This window comes from Stylophora pistillata, chromosome 11, assembly GCF_964205215.1.
Source record: "Stylophora pistillata chromosome 11, jaStyPist1.2, whole genome shotgun sequence".
NCBI classification, from domain to species: Eukaryota; Metazoa; Cnidaria; class Anthozoa; order Scleractinia; family Pocilloporidae; genus Stylophora; species Stylophora pistillata.
The window spans coordinates 10,203,232-10,218,311 of record NC_142529.1 but is presented as its reverse complement, the minus strand read 5'-3'; the positions used below and the strand labels follow the sequence as shown (position 1 = coordinate 10,218,311).

Here is a 15,080-nt window from a genome sequence, read left to right as displayed (position 1 = left end):
CTGGAAATGAGAAGGGGAAGACAAGTTGGTAGTAGCGGAATAGACTTACCCAACGACCAGCACATCGGGGAAATAGACGAAGAAGGCTACAAATACTTGGGCATACTACAGTTGGACCAGACTCTCGACACCAATAAAAAAGGCAAGATAACATCGGAGTATATCAGAAGAGTCAAGAAGTTGTGTTGATCAAAGTTGAATGGAGGAAATTTGATCTGCTGTATCAACACCTGGGCTGTAAGTGTGGTGCGCTACAGTGCAGAGATTGTGGATTGGACAATAGAGGAGGTAGCCAGCACGGATAGAAAAACTAGGAAGATCTTGACAATGAATGGCTGTCTACACATAAGGAGTAACGTTGCGAGGCTGTACTTGCCGAGAAAGGAAGGGGGAAGAGGACTGATTAGCATCGAAGAGTGTGTAAAGCGGGAGAGAAAACTCCCTTCATGGTTATCTGAGTGAGAGCACAGAATGGATACTTCTAGCGGCTTTTAAGGAGAAGATTATTGTTGAAGAAGAGAGCCTACAGGACTATGAGAAGAGAAAGAAAGACGAGAAAATTGAAAACTGGAAGGAGAAACCCCTACTCGTTGAGTTCATCCAAAAAATATCAGATGAAGCTGGAGAGGAGTCCTGGAGATGGTTAAGGAACGAATTTTTAAAGAAGGAGACAGAAGGTTTGATTATGGCGACTCAGGAACAGGCTTTAAGAACAAATTCGATCAAGTATATCGTAGACAAGACTTCAGAAACGCCACTGTGTAGACTGCGTGGAGACACCACTGAAACAGTAAGACACATTGTCAGTAGATGCAAGAAGCTTGCCCAGAGAGAGTATAGGAAGCGCCACAACAAGGTGGCCCTGCGGGTACACTGGGAGTTGTGCAGAAAGTATGAAATAGAGTGTACTGACAAGTGGTATGACTACCAACCCTTGTCAATCGCAGAAAATGGAGAGGTGAGGATTAGCTGGGACATGACTATCTACACAGACAAAGTGCTAAGGCATAATCGGCCAGACATTACCCTAATTCATAAAGACACACAGAAATGGATATAGCTGTGCCAGTGGATCAGACTATCACCCTGACCGAGGAGGAGGAGAAGGTGGAAAAGTGCCAAGAACCAGCATACAAAATCAGAAGGATCCATGGAGCCTCGAAAGTCACAATAATACCTATCGTAATTGCTGCTCTCGGAAGCATATCGAAAAGATCAAAGGTCTGGTTTGGCAAGTTAGGTGTACCTGACGTCCTTGGAAGTGTTCAATTATCGGCCATCCTTGGAACTGCTCATCTGTTGCGAAAAGTGTTGTGTCTTTGAGCTACGGGAAGTTGCTGAGACACAAACAATGTTACCCAGTGGAACACCCGAAAACCGGAGAGAATAGAAATAATAACAATAATAATAATGATAATAATAATAATGATAATAATAATAATGACCCCTAAAAGGTCAAAGACTTAAAAAAATGTCTCACATCCCAGCTGGCGGAAGCATGCAAACTCGAAGATTGTACCTTGCATCAATTTTTTTCCAGCGCTGGATACTCAATTTGCGGCTTCATCTGATAGAAGCCCACTGACACACAAGATACAGGAGTGGTATAAGCCACTTAACGTAAAGCCCTTGAACCGTGACCCATCCTTTGAAGAATGAGATCACGCTCCTAAGTTGATGGCACAATAGATATCTTCATACGTATGATGCACGATCCTCGCAGTAGAGAGCGCTATTTATGCAATAGCGGAAATCAGACCTGAAAAAATCAAGCTTGTACGGGATTCGAACTACTGACCTCTGCGATACTAGTGCAGCGCTCTACCAATTGAGCTAACAAGCCAACTGGGAGCAGGCCGTTAAGTTGATTCGTAATAAACTAAGACCGCAGTTCAAAATACATGAACTTCATATATTCATTGTATCTGATTTATCATCACGGGTTTATTACGAATCAACTTAACGGCCTGCTCCCAGTTAGCTTGTTAGCTCAATTGGTAGAGCGCTGGACTAGTATCGCAGAGGTCAGTGGTTCGAATCCCTTACAGGCCTGATTTTTTTCAGGTCTGATTTTCGCTATTGCATAAATAGCGCTCTCTACCGCGAGGATCGTGCATCATACGTATCTAATACCACAGTTCAAAATATATGAACTTCATGTATTCATTGTATCAGATATCTTTATCTCCAAAAATATTCGCTTTTATGCGAGTAATCTACTAACCAAGATCAAAGAAGTAGAACCTCAACCGATTGCCGCCACATCCCTTGTAATAAAGGAGATATCCACCCTCTTTTGGCCATCCACCTTTAGGATGAATGCAAAACTTGTTTTTCAAATTCTTCATTGCATTATTCGGCGACACCCTGAAATTGAAAATAAATGCAAAAAATGGAAAATGAAGTAACGAATGAAAGTCAAAACGAGGAAATTAATTTCTATGGGATAGGTGGATTCCATATTATACATTGAAAAAATACATTGTTTACTCGGTACAATAACGCAGGACAGAAGTAACAATGTGATGCTAATGTTTGAGCTTTTCTTGTCGTGTTCGTGATTGTTTAAATTTGATTCTTTATACAGTTCACCTTAAATAAAAATAGTTACAGAGAATGGCGGGACAAGATGGATAAAATAATTGATACACATATGCCGAGTCTGTTAGACAGAGTGTAATCCCTGAAATGCATTCAAAATAGTTTCTGAACGCACCTCTCGTGCTTGGAAACGCTCAGGTCGCATTCGTCCTTCAGCATGAGTTTTCTGCTATAGCCAGGATAATTTCCTGAAAAATACAAAGAACAGGCCGACTAGATTTACGTCAATGATAGAAACCTCTGTCATTTGTAATTACCTTGAATTTGATACGTATGTTAACTATTTATTATTTGTAAAACCATTCCCTTAAGTTTTGCAATGATTATAGTGGTAATGATAATGATGATGATGATGGTGATGATAATGATGATGATGTGCTTAACGAGATATCTCCTCTCTGAATGGTCGATGAATATGCATAAATGGGATACGTATGGCTATTCGAGATTTGCTCATCGCCTTCTCTTGAAATTTAAGTTTAAAACAGTAAATAAAAATTGTAAGTTTCTAAAATGTTCCAGAATAAAAATTAAAAAAAAGACAGCTTAGTTTGTTTGTTGCAGTTATGGTATAAAATCATCAAGTCAGAAAAAACATAAGAGCAGTTCCCACACTGTTTCAAGATATACAAGGTGGCTATAAGAAGACGTTTATTTGTTTGAAATTGTAATAAACGAATGAACTGCTGATGAAGTTTGTTCGAGATGCTTTAAATGGTTAAAAAAAAAATCCAGAATATCGTTCGTGTCCATCTACCACACAAAGTGCACTAGTGTTCATGCAATTCCTCATCCTAATTAATACAAACGAAAATTATGGTTCAGGTCAGTGGTACGTTTATCCAATTAAAGGATCTGTCACATTGACGGGTGATAGAAATTTGCAAAAAATCCTTTAGCAGAAGAAGAACAAAACAGTGACAGAGTAGTTAAAGCAAACAATTACCCTCAGGACAGATGACTTTCTTGCTGCACTTGTGATGGATTACTCCGTCCTCGTCCAGAAGGAAAATCTGGTCAATCGCATTACATGAAGTGCCTTCTTTTTTCGTTGCAATGAGGTAAGCGCCATCAGGAGGGGAACAGCCCCCCTCATTTGGGGCCACACAGTAATCGTTGTACATTCGTATTCCACTTTCTAAAATCAAGTAGATAAACAACTTTTTACCGCCTCTTAGTTCATTAAAATCGTCCACAAGTTCTTAATTAATTTCTTTTACAAAATTATGGGAGTGATTATTGCATACGTAAACAGGAAGGGATAGATATTTGATTGTAGTTGGAAGGTGTTTTTTTTTCTACACAAGAAATAGGTCAGTAGCATTGTTACAAAAGTGACAATGCTACTTATTAGCTGAAAGAAAAATTAAGATTGTGCTTTACACTACAGCTCCTTTTTAAGATTTTTTTTTTAATTTTTGTTTCAAGATCACGGCCATGAAGAATCATTTGAAATAAAATAAATTAATATTACTATACCAGGGCAATAGGTGCAGTCTCTTTCCTCCTTGGTAACGAGGCGAGGATCACATCGCTTTCCTCCGCATTGTGGAGTGGGATTTGTGCACGTTTTGAACCTTCTTTGCTTGCCAGGTTGACACAACTTGTCGCATCTACCCCAGTCTCCCCACTCGGTTAATCCGCCATCAACTATGAAACATCGAAATTGGTAACGTTACGTTATCTATTTTGAAAATCACATTAATCAAGAGCTGATATTTAACATAAATGTTGTGCCAAAGAGAATGAAAGATTGAGAATCGAAATATCAAGTTGAGACCAATCCAGACGTGTCTTCATGAACTAATAAACACACTGACACTCAAAACCACTTAACAATTAATTCTAAGATGGAGCCTTCAGTGTTGTTTGCATGTGAAAAAGCAGCTGATTTGTAAATTTCTTTAAGCATTAAGTGACAATTTTCGTGCTTTTAGCGTATTACTGTCTGTTAGTGCTAGCAGCATAGCTAATAATTTTAGCCACCTGGTTTTCTATCTTTGTCACAGTCGTCCTCATTTAACCAGTACCAGATCACTCCCGGGTCTCTCATTCCAACCTGGCTCATCCAGTCGGCGGGATGTCGGTTTGTGCCACCCCAGATGATAGAACCCGCAGGGTAATAGGTGGGACTACTGGATGTAGTCAGCAAGGCTTTTTTATGAGTTCCTTTGGCGTCAAACCACGGCATTCTCTGTTCTATCGAATTTCTCCAATAAAAAGTCCACTTGTTGAACTTTCTTGTTAGATTTACTCCTCTTTGCTTATTGTCTACCGCCATGAAGCTATAATTAGTGATTGAAATACTCAAAAAAACTAATTATAGATATTTTTTCCTAATTATGATTACAAGATACAGAGTAAACTGAGATGTATTCCGCATTTCCCTGCAGATATTCTGTTTAAGTCCCACTATTGTCATGTTTCAACGGAAAACCAAAATTGGTACATCGGGGATTGTGTTCAGAGTTCTTTTAACGAAACAGCTTATTATTTCGACACTGAGAAGATGTTCTGTTTAAGTCCTAAAATTTATATATATTCTTAATGGGAGTCTCAAATTAGTCTCTTCGAGATTTTGTTCAGAGCTAAAGTTCGTTTATGACGCCCTGGGAAACAGATGGGTTTCAAATTTCTTTCCTGTCAGAATGATTTTCCTTGGGAGCAATGATGATATTGAGAATCAAAGAATTGTAGCCATGAATAACTTTTTGAAATGGACTGGACTGAATTTAATTGTTGAAACATAAAGATAGGGTAGGTGTGAATCTCAAAACAAATGCAGCTACAGCACAAAAGGCCGCTAATCCCTTTTATTACACGACTCGGGCAGTCAGAGGGCCAATAACAAAAATCAACCAATCAAAATGCTCTATTGCCGGTCAATATTCTCTCAGTTTTGGACCGGGCACTGTCCGAATGGTCCCGAATGGTCCCGAATGGTCCCGAATGATACCGCACTTGTGTCGCTTTGAACCTGAATCGTATAATAAATATCTTATTAACCAAGCTTGCTCGGGACCGTACTGGAAGAATATCGGCCCTCCGTCTTTTTTGTACGGACCTCGCTGCGTTCGGTCCCTACTGTCGAGACCTTGGGCCGATATTCTCCCAGTACGGCCCTCGCGCTTGGTTAATAAGATATATTTGGCACCTGGCTCCTTTGCGTACATGATGATTTGTCGTTTAACACAACTAAAAAAATTTGCCATCTGTGAATGACTGACTGACACGTATTCGGTATAATTACTTTCCATGCTTTCACATGAACATATTCTTGAGCAGTGTGTGTACTACAAATCGATTCAAGTTTTTCTTCTTTTTTTAGTATCAATTAATCAGGGAAATAAGTCTGTATAGAGACATTTGAAACACATTCAAATAGCGATTTCTATTAATTGTCAACCTGTAGGAAGTAGGCGCTTGAAAGATCCCTCCCCAATGACGACGAGCATGAGCGTCCAGCATGTACTGGAATGTTCCATTACTGCTAAGGTCTTTAATACCGTCTGCTAAGTCTAAAATGGAGTAGTCTCGATTCAACCCTGGATAGAATTCATTTCTGAAAATAACAAGGGAAGAGAAAGTCACTCATATTCTTTAAAAGATGAAGATTTTGTGGAAATCTATCAAACTACAATTGATAAACAGACTTGGACTGAATTACGTTCTTCGATTGGTGACAAACCAAGGTTATGAAATATGAAATGTAAATAGCTCTTAGTAAATCCCTTTACTGAAGGGTTCCCTGTCAAAGACATCATAATTTGACTTTTTACAGGTAACAATTGCTTCATCGAGACAAAATAGAAAAAAAATGAAGGCCAACAGAAAAGAAACAAAAAACCAATAGAATATATCTCGAGACATCGATCAGACCTATATATATTCTTACAAGGCAGTGTCCACGTTTTTATAGCATTATCATATTAAGCATTTGGTATGAAACGAAAAAATCATCTTCGTTATGTCACCTTTGAGGGACCTGTTCCCGTGTCCAATTATTATGAGCACTCGTCACAATAAGAGTGAAACCTCCTTTAGCTGTTGTCATATCACAGTAGACCGGGAGGTACTGGGCAGCACTGACTTTCATCAGTTGGAAACTATCCTCGTCATACTTGATACCAGCTCTAACACCGTGTATTTTGTGGTCATTGCATGACAACCTAGAACAAGTGAAAGATTGGCAATTGTGCAAACCGTTCCTGTAAATTACAATACTAGGAAACAGCTAACTCTCCTTGGTTCTCTTCAGTGTGGAGAATTCGTCTCTTAATACAGCATATTAGTCATGAAATAACCTTAATTAGGTTCTGGCTGATAAGTCTTGCAAAAAAAGATATTGTGTGAAATAGACTATATCGCTTTCTTTTACATTAAGTGTCTGGGAGTGCTGTTATCACCGCAAGTACCATGTTCGTCTACAAAGGGCAACTTTTAAGCTTACCCTTCTGTTTATCTGACAGTTTGCAGCTATCTTTTTTAAATGTGCTTCCAAGGAAAGAGAGGGAGAGGTACTGTGAAGGATATTTTGTCTCGGACAAGATCATAGTGCAAATGACCTTTAAGATAGCTTCGGTTCAGACACGAGAGCCCAAATTGCTATGCCAACAGATCTGCGTGTATCGGCACGCAACTCGGGGAAACCTTTGTTATTAAAACAGAGTCAAAAGATACGAGTCGAAAAGCAAAACAAAAACCACGTGCGAGCCGTTATGTAATAATGTCATAGAGCATGCGTGTCACGCATGACGTCCCAACGTGACAAACAGGGTGAAAGCATGTGCAATATCTCAGAGACTTACCAGCACTTGTAGTGAAAACCACCATATACAGCCGTTACATTATGTTTCTGTCCACACGGAAGATATCAAAACAAAAACTTACCAACAAATCCTTACTACGACTTTATCAAACACGCACGACACACAGAACTTACCTCGCCCCCTCTCTCATCCAGTATCGCACGACACTTGGGTTTGGCTTCTCTTGCTCCAGATACGAGGAGGAACTGGCGCCACTGTTATACACCAGGGATCCTGATGAGTCATCGACGCTTGATGCACTGCTTAATAACAGATCGTCAGATAATCCCAGTCTGGGCATGCGCTTTCCCAAGTTGCTGTTCTCATCCCAAGAGTCGAACTTCTTTATAGTTCTCACGTTGGTTTGTTTGTCGTCGGTAGCTAGAAATGTGTAGTCACGTGGTACTTCCCAGATCCCTCCCCAGCGATTTTTGCCGTCTGCCTCAATTTTGTATTGAAATAATTCCTGTTTAAAGCAAATAGATGGTGAGAGAACTGAGAAAGTGAAGTAAAGCTAACGATTCAAAGTGAAACCAATTCCTATAGGTTTCTCCTACTCAGACAACAATAGCAAGGCATCAGTCACCGATCTAAATGTTATCGATCTGGTGTTTTGCCAAAATTTCGTCAAAGGCAAACGTTCTTGTGACATTTTATCCTGGACACTGACGACATTTTCCTAAAATATCTAGAGCATATCCATAAGGCAAACGAAACCTGTAGGAGAGCTCAGAGCCTAAGAATTATAAGACAAATTACCTTTAATATATGGCAATTTTGATTGCGTCTTTAATGACGCGGCTCAGATTGAGTTGATATTCTCGATGTGTTGCAAATTTGACCATTGTTGGAGGTTCAGTCGGGTTTTTAAAGAAGAAACTGACAAAATATGATATAGATTCACTGATTCACCTGAGCTTTGTCGAAATCCTTTATGGCATCCGCATACCCCAGTATGGAATAGTCATCTTGTAAAGAAGGTTTCTCTGAGTTTCTTTCCTTTATGTTGTCTTTGTCCCACCCACTGTGAGTCTTTCTTGTCACAAGTAGTGTCCAGGGCCCTCCGTCAGTTGTGAAATCACAAAGCGTTTTGATCTCATGCTGTCCAGGAGGTTTGATTGTGAATACACCATCTAGAAAAAAAAGGAAGATTGAGGGAAAGTTTTCTGCAAGGGTCATATTTTGCAAAATAACTATCCACGTTACGGTGCCTGAAATTCATTCAATTTCACGTAAGTTTTTATCAACTAGGGAATGTGAGTTAACCAACCTGACAATGGGTTTGACGAAAGCCCTCTGAGGTATACTTCTTTGCAAGAGCTAGGAACTTTGTAAGGTCCCTCTCTCATCCAATACCAGATATATGATGGCTGACGCTCCATTAGGTGACCGCTGATCCAAGGGGCGGGGTGATAGCCTTTATCATCGCCTGAAACATGACACAAATATAAAGGGAAATTACATTAATTTTTAATTGGTTCGTATTTCATCAGGCTTTCAGGTCACTTCACGTCGTGGTATTTTTTTATACCTGTCGATTCGCCCCCTTTACAGAGTTGGATAACTCATCTACCCCAACATAGATATGGCTTCGCTAACTTTAGACAAGTGATGCATGGGCATCTCGGTATGTGGGCAAAAAAGGGATTTTCTATGAAAGTTAGTTTTTCATGACATGCACCTGTTATTGTTCCTTCCCATTTGTATAAAGCACTTTCTGAGGTTGTTAGCCTTGCTCCGGAAATCCATGGCATTCTTTGTTCAATTCCATCATTTGCATATTCCCAATTGTCAAATTTCTTGACCAGCTCAACTCCTGTTTGTTTGTTGTCCTTAGCTGTGAAAGTATAACTTCTTGGTGCTTCCCATATACCTCCCCAGCGGTCTGAAAAATATAAATTCAAACAGTCAAGTCCCTGAAATCATAGCAGTCTGTTATCACTAAGCTAAGTTGTAGTCGCTCTTGCTAACTGCTATATTCATTTGCCTTGTTTTATTCATTTGAAGCTTGCATTACTCGGGTAAACTGTGAATTTCGAAATTTTATTTTATCTTTAATTTCCTTTTTTTCTTTGCACAAATTGCAAAAACGCAGTTCTGTAAGAAAAACGAAAGCCAAACGCAATCAAGTGTTCATAAGCAACCATATATTTCTCTGCCGCACTCCAATGTAACCAGGATCCGTAATATTTACTTTTAACATTCCAGTAACAACCACCTCTTTACAGCAACTTTATTTTTTTCCTATGTGACCTCTGTAGTTTAGGTACATAATTGTATAAAAACAAAGAAAAAAACAAGAGGTATACTGAATTTGAGACATTTGATTGCCCGGCCACCACATAGTTACCCAAAGAGAGCTGACAAAATTCCAGAATTTCGTTCGGTACGTTGAAACACTACACTTTTACTTATTCAAAACTCAACTTAAAATCACATTAGTTTGCATTTAAAAGTAATTCTTCTTTAACTGTGAAGATACAAACTTAAGAGCTACCTTCAGCGAGCACTTGAAATGAACAGGCCTATTTTACATTACCTGAACTTTGCGCCTCTAGTCGATACTCAAACTTTGATCCAGCCACGTTGATATTATTCTTGATGCTGTCTGCATACTGCAGGATGGAGTAATCATCAGTCAACTTTGGAGAGTTCGTGTTTTTTAATCTGACATTATCTGCCGTCCAGCCGTTAGTGTGACTAGTGACCAAGAGCGTCCACCCTCCTCCGTCACGTGACATATCACAATATGTCTTAATTGGCTGAGAGCCTGTGGGGTAAATCTTGTACGCACCATCAGGATAGTTCTTCCCCTGTTCCTTCCCGAACTGCTTTAAGTGGTGACATGAAATTACCTCTGAAAGAAGACAAATAAAAGGCAGTAGTATTAACTTTACGGCACCACTTTCACTTTCTGTATATATAAAAAAGAAACTGCTTGGATGTAACATAAGCGTGGAAGGTCAGAGCAGGACGCCGATTCAGTCACTTTAAACCACTCTTTAGATCTTATTGGTAGATACTATGTCAGTGGTTATTATGGTGATTTTCGACTCGAATGGCTTATGTATTTCATGGGTACTGATTTACAGCGTACAAAGATCCTAATTCTTCAGTCCCTTGAGGTTCTAGAGGAACGGTGAACCTAACATTTTGGCCTCACCGGGGCAACTCTCTGTATTGCATTCCTCCGTTTCGTGCCTTTCTCCGGGGCAGTCAGCTCCTCCATGTAGAGGGAATGGATTGTTGCAGAACCGATGCCTTCTTCTTTTTCCACCACCACAGCCCTTGTCACACACAGTCCATGAGGACCAGTCACCCCAGGCTCCGTCACGTGGTATCAAGTCTGCACAAAAAGTGAGTGACTTTGAGTTGCAACTATCAATATAATCAAGGTATTTTTACCAAATATGGTTAGAGTATCAAGAGAAACCATTTACTCTCACCTGACTTACAACTGTCTACAGTATCAAATCCTCCCTCGCAATGGCATTCCTTTTTGTTGGTACAGACCTGGACAACAAATCATGTTCGAATAAGAAGTAGGAAATGCTTTATGCAAATTTACCTCCTTTTGATTGCCGCTAAGACTTATCACCTTTTAACGGCATTATCCTAACCAAGTATTCTCTTGGTATCGTGAATTATTCAAAATTATTTGATGAATCACTCACCCCTCTCCCTGCACACTCTTCATTGTTGACCAACGGACACCGCACACTGATATCGAGATCTTCAAATGATCGGCACTTGTAACCCATGCACATCTTAAATAAAATGTGAAATAGAATGAACCATTTCATTTATAGACAAAGTAATCAAAATTTGTAAGCGTTGATAAGGTACCTACATTGACACTTACTAATATGGGGGAGTGGACCAAAATGTCACTTCAACGACAAGATTAGCATTACGTCACGTCACCAATTAGTTTGGATATCACTCTGGAATACTTTGTCAAAGGAAGATGATGTTGTACCTTATTATTTCCACATTTTGTTCCATCTCTGACCATTCCTAGACCAATTTCGTCATCTAACTTCAAGACTGCAGCACTGTGGGAAGTAAAAATACGTTTGACCGTTTACAATCGTTCCTATCTATTAAATCAATTGCTGCTATGAGAGTTTTTACGTTTTATCTTCCTCAAGATTTGAGCGAGTTGATTGGTCAATAAACACTTGAATGCTCGATAAAGTCTGGCAAGGCGCAAACCACAAAATCATTAAACCTCAGCTTTTTCTAAAGTTTGAAGTTATTGTGAAAATAAATAGTAATGAGGGTTTATAACAATCATCCCATGCCCCTTACGAGGAACAAAACAAAAACAGTATAGACCTGCACTTTTTTCCACTCTCCAGATTGATTTTGGAATATGTCCATCCATAGTCAACAACAGGTTTTTCTTTGCTGTCCTCACACTGCAGTTGGCCGCATAGGACGTCACTGAAAGAAATTCATTTATTAAAATCTTAAATGAACGCATGTTTGAGAGACAATTGGCATTGATGGGTAAGTTTGATATTTTACGTTTACATCAGCCTCTGTGTACTTTCATTAATCGAGTGACAACATTTTTTGAGGACTTAAATTGACCTTTTTTTAAACATAAAGCTGGAATCGTGACTGGAATTGGAAAGAGATTAGATGATACTTGCTGTAAATAATAAAGTTAAAAAAAATTGGATACCCTGTTCGTTTTCTTCCGATGGATGTACGAAGCTTGATTAATAGTCACTAAGGTTTTTTTCCGACGCATATTTTCTCAGTTATGGTGCTCCTCTAACATACGCCTCAGTAGATGTACAAGTATAAAGTGCATCGTTTACCTTGCAGCACACGACGAGTTGGTTGCTGGATCACATGTACCATATCCAGCGGCTTCAGTGTTCAGTTTGTCGTAGCATACTGGGTCAGCGCTATTGGCGCCTAAAATAATTGAAAACAAAAGTAAGGTTCCAAAAAAAAAAAAAAAAAAGAGATGCAACTTAGATACTCTGAGTATCGCAGGTACCCAACGGAAGGTCAGCACAGGCAATGCTATTGCTACTCTATTTCTTCCATCGCAAAAAAAAAGACATTTAATAATTTAATACTAGAAGGCATCATGTTATAAAGAACATTTATTTATTATTGTCTTTACTGAAGCTAATGTGTGAACCAAACATAGTTAAATGACTTGTACTTACTAGCTCCCCATAAGTCCTTACACTGAGTTTCAAGAATTTCACTGCACTTTCCAAGATAACAGTGGGACTATTGAAGTAAAGGAGAAAAAGGTTTTTTTAGAAAAAAGATGACTTTGAACAATGATTTTCAACTGAACACATTACATACATTGGAGTGCCGTTTATCTCCACTCTCTGTGTAAGTTGCCCACCGCTGACCATCATCACTGTAGTGTAAGAAGAAGCCAGTTACCCAAGAGTACCAAGTCCCACGTCCTTGTATTAGGACTTTGCTGACAGTTTTGACCTAGAATTGTGAAAATGACAAAAATAGAGACATGGCTTGTCTTTAGTGGCTCGTTTGTTGAGGAAAAGTTTTGCATCCACTTAATACAATAATACAATAATAGAGAGAAGATAATAGTGACTGCATATTATTATCTATGATGCTTGGTATTGAACAGAGTCAGTGTCCTAATGAAGCGAAGGTAGCACATTATGGTACCGGAAATTTTGAGTTTGACCCATAGTAGCTCGGATGCTTAGAGACACATTACCAGCATGCTGGTTAGAATTATATATTGACTATCGATTCTTTAATGCTTAGCGTATAATACGTATATCGAGTTATGGATGCAGGCAGAAAGTTTGGGGAGTACGTAAAAGTAGTCCAGCTTGTTGAGCTAGAGTTCAAAGTGATTAAAGTAACCAGTTCATTTATCACCACAGTTATACTAACCTCTCCGAGATCAACTTGTAAATACTCGCTCTTACTTTTCTCTCCTGCACACCAATATTTTCCCTTTAAATTAAGCCTTGCGTTTTGAGCGGGTTCTCCCTTTCTCGCCGAGGAAGCAGTGATCTGGCTGTCTTTGATTTCACCGTTCTGCATTCCAAGTGGCTCCACACAATCTTTAAATATACAGCATATAACGATACAGATAAGAAAATAGAAATTTATGGTCTACATACCTCTTACATTTCGAGTTTGACGTCCGTATTGTAAGTTACGAACCAAGTTATTTCTGCTTGCATATACAGCCCAAGCGCGAAAGAGCGAGGGCAATAAATTCGAGAGAAAAAAAAGGTTCTTTAACTTACGGACCGAGAAAAGGGGTTAGTAAGTTTCTATTTATTACGTGTACGGGGAAGGGGAAGACTTTATTCAAAGAAAATTTTGAATTAAGCGGGTCCTATAGTGAAATACGGCCCGCTTAATTGACCACTAACGCACGTACTTATTGAAAGATGATAACAATAATGATGATAATAATAATGATGGTAGTGATAATGATAATGATAATAAAATTTAACTGCTAATGTACATGAGGCATGTTTTCCATCGAAGTAAAGCTGTCAAGGGCAAATTGCTAAGTTTACTTAAAGTTACGCGTGATGCAAGGTGATTGAAACATGCCTCCCGTACATTATTAAGTATATTTATTATTAGTATATACTAAAACAGTGGATAGCGTTGAAGGCGCGCTCTGATTGGCAAGTCAAACTCCGAATATTCTTTGCTATTTACCTCCGAGCAACTCGAGAAAAAGTGGCGTGCCGGTTTGCATCCGTGACAAGCGAATAAATCACTCAAATAACAACGAAGCAGTCCCTGAAAACACAGAGAATGCGACTAAATTTGGTTTGGCTGTGTTTAAAGGTAATGGTAACCGGGAGTTTATCGATAAAAACCCGTGAAAAAGGTTTTGTTTACAAATGCAAATTAATCTTGCGTAACCTCACTTGTTTACTTGAAAATCAAAGTTGAATGGTATTTTTTACAGAATGGTTTCAAATACAGAAAGAGTTTGCAACACCATTTGAAGAAATGTCGCCACCAGAGCTAAACAAAATGTCTTCAGAAATTTTATCTGTTAGCGAAAAAAAGGGGGGGGGGGGCAGTTTTTACAACAAAAAATCACTTACCGCAATGCGAGCCGCGTTGGATCGTTAGGCGCGGGAAAATGTTGAAGTGTTGGAATCGTATGAATTAAAATCAATTTTTGGTGGTGTATATTATCTCACTGTTGTAGTATATACTAAAACAACTATTCAACTCAGTGTCGGTGGTTAGCGGTGGATATTTACCTCGCCGCTTCGCGGCTCGGCAAATATCCACCACTAACCACCTCCACTTCGGTGAATAGTTGTTAATTAATATCATTATTATAATTATAATCTTTATTACTACTATATTTTTCGTTCGTAGGCAAAGAAGTTGGCAAAGAATGAACAAGGCAGCTTTTAATCTGGAGCGCTATTGTTTATCAAACACTGGGGACGACAACATTATCTTTTAACAATAGCGGAAAAAGCTCGTCAGTCAAAAATTCATGTGAAATTTTCCCACTTTCTGAACGAACCAACAAGTAACTAGAAACGTTGTTGTTTGGCAGGATGTGAATCTATTCTCTTGTTTTCCGAGGTGGAAATAATGACACTAAGGAGGTTACGTGCTTGCTCATTCATCCCCAATAACTATGCACCTCTGTTGTTTCCCATT

At 39.0% G+C, this 15,080-nt stretch overlaps 1 protein-coding gene across 3 annotated transcripts in view; it reads right to left on the bottom strand.

The window, feature by feature from the left end:
* LOC111341668 (uncharacterized) overlaps window positions 1–15,080 on the bottom strand; it is a 37,716-nt gene that overhangs the window by 1,217 nt on the left and 21,419 nt on the right. For 2 of the 3 annotated variants that reach the window (XM_088738427.1, XM_088738428.1), the window contains exons 24-45: window positions 13,317–13,489; window positions 12,747–12,884; window positions 12,599–12,665; window positions 12,239–12,338; window positions 11,748–11,855; window positions 11,389–11,464; window positions 11,084–11,176; window positions 10,856–10,922; window positions 10,573–10,755; window positions 9,949–10,266; window positions 9,091–9,294; window positions 8,680–8,838; window positions 8,322–8,542; window positions 7,544–7,875; window positions 6,576–6,770; window positions 6,008–6,163; window positions 4,588–4,886; window positions 4,081–4,251; window positions 3,548–3,739; window positions 2,717–2,789; window positions 2,225–2,367; window positions 1,247–1,337 (exon numbers count right to left, since the gene is read on the bottom strand). In XM_088738427.1, coding sequence (XP_088594553.1) covers window positions 1,270–1,337; window positions 2,225–2,367; window positions 2,717–2,789; window positions 3,548–3,739; window positions 4,081–4,251; window positions 4,588–4,886; window positions 6,008–6,163; window positions 6,576–6,770; window positions 7,544–7,875; window positions 8,322–8,542; window positions 8,680–8,838; window positions 9,091–9,294; window positions 9,949–10,266; window positions 10,573–10,755; window positions 10,856–10,922; window positions 11,084–11,176; window positions 11,389–11,464; window positions 11,748–11,855; window positions 12,239–12,338; window positions 12,599–12,665; window positions 12,747–12,884; window positions 13,317–13,489 — 3,536 coding nt within the window. In that variant the 3' untranslated portion in view covers window positions 1,247–1,269. The remainder of the gene's footprint in view (window positions 1–1,246; window positions 1,338–2,224; window positions 2,368–2,716; window positions 2,790–3,547; window positions 3,740–4,080; window positions 4,252–4,587; window positions 4,887–6,007; window positions 6,164–6,575; window positions 6,771–7,543; window positions 7,876–8,321; window positions 8,543–8,679; window positions 8,839–9,090; window positions 9,295–9,948; window positions 10,267–10,572; window positions 10,756–10,855; window positions 10,923–11,083; window positions 11,177–11,388; window positions 11,465–11,747; window positions 11,856–12,238; window positions 12,339–12,598; window positions 12,666–12,746; window positions 12,885–13,316; window positions 13,490–15,080) is intronic. The other variant, XM_088738429.1, reaches the window with a different exon arrangement.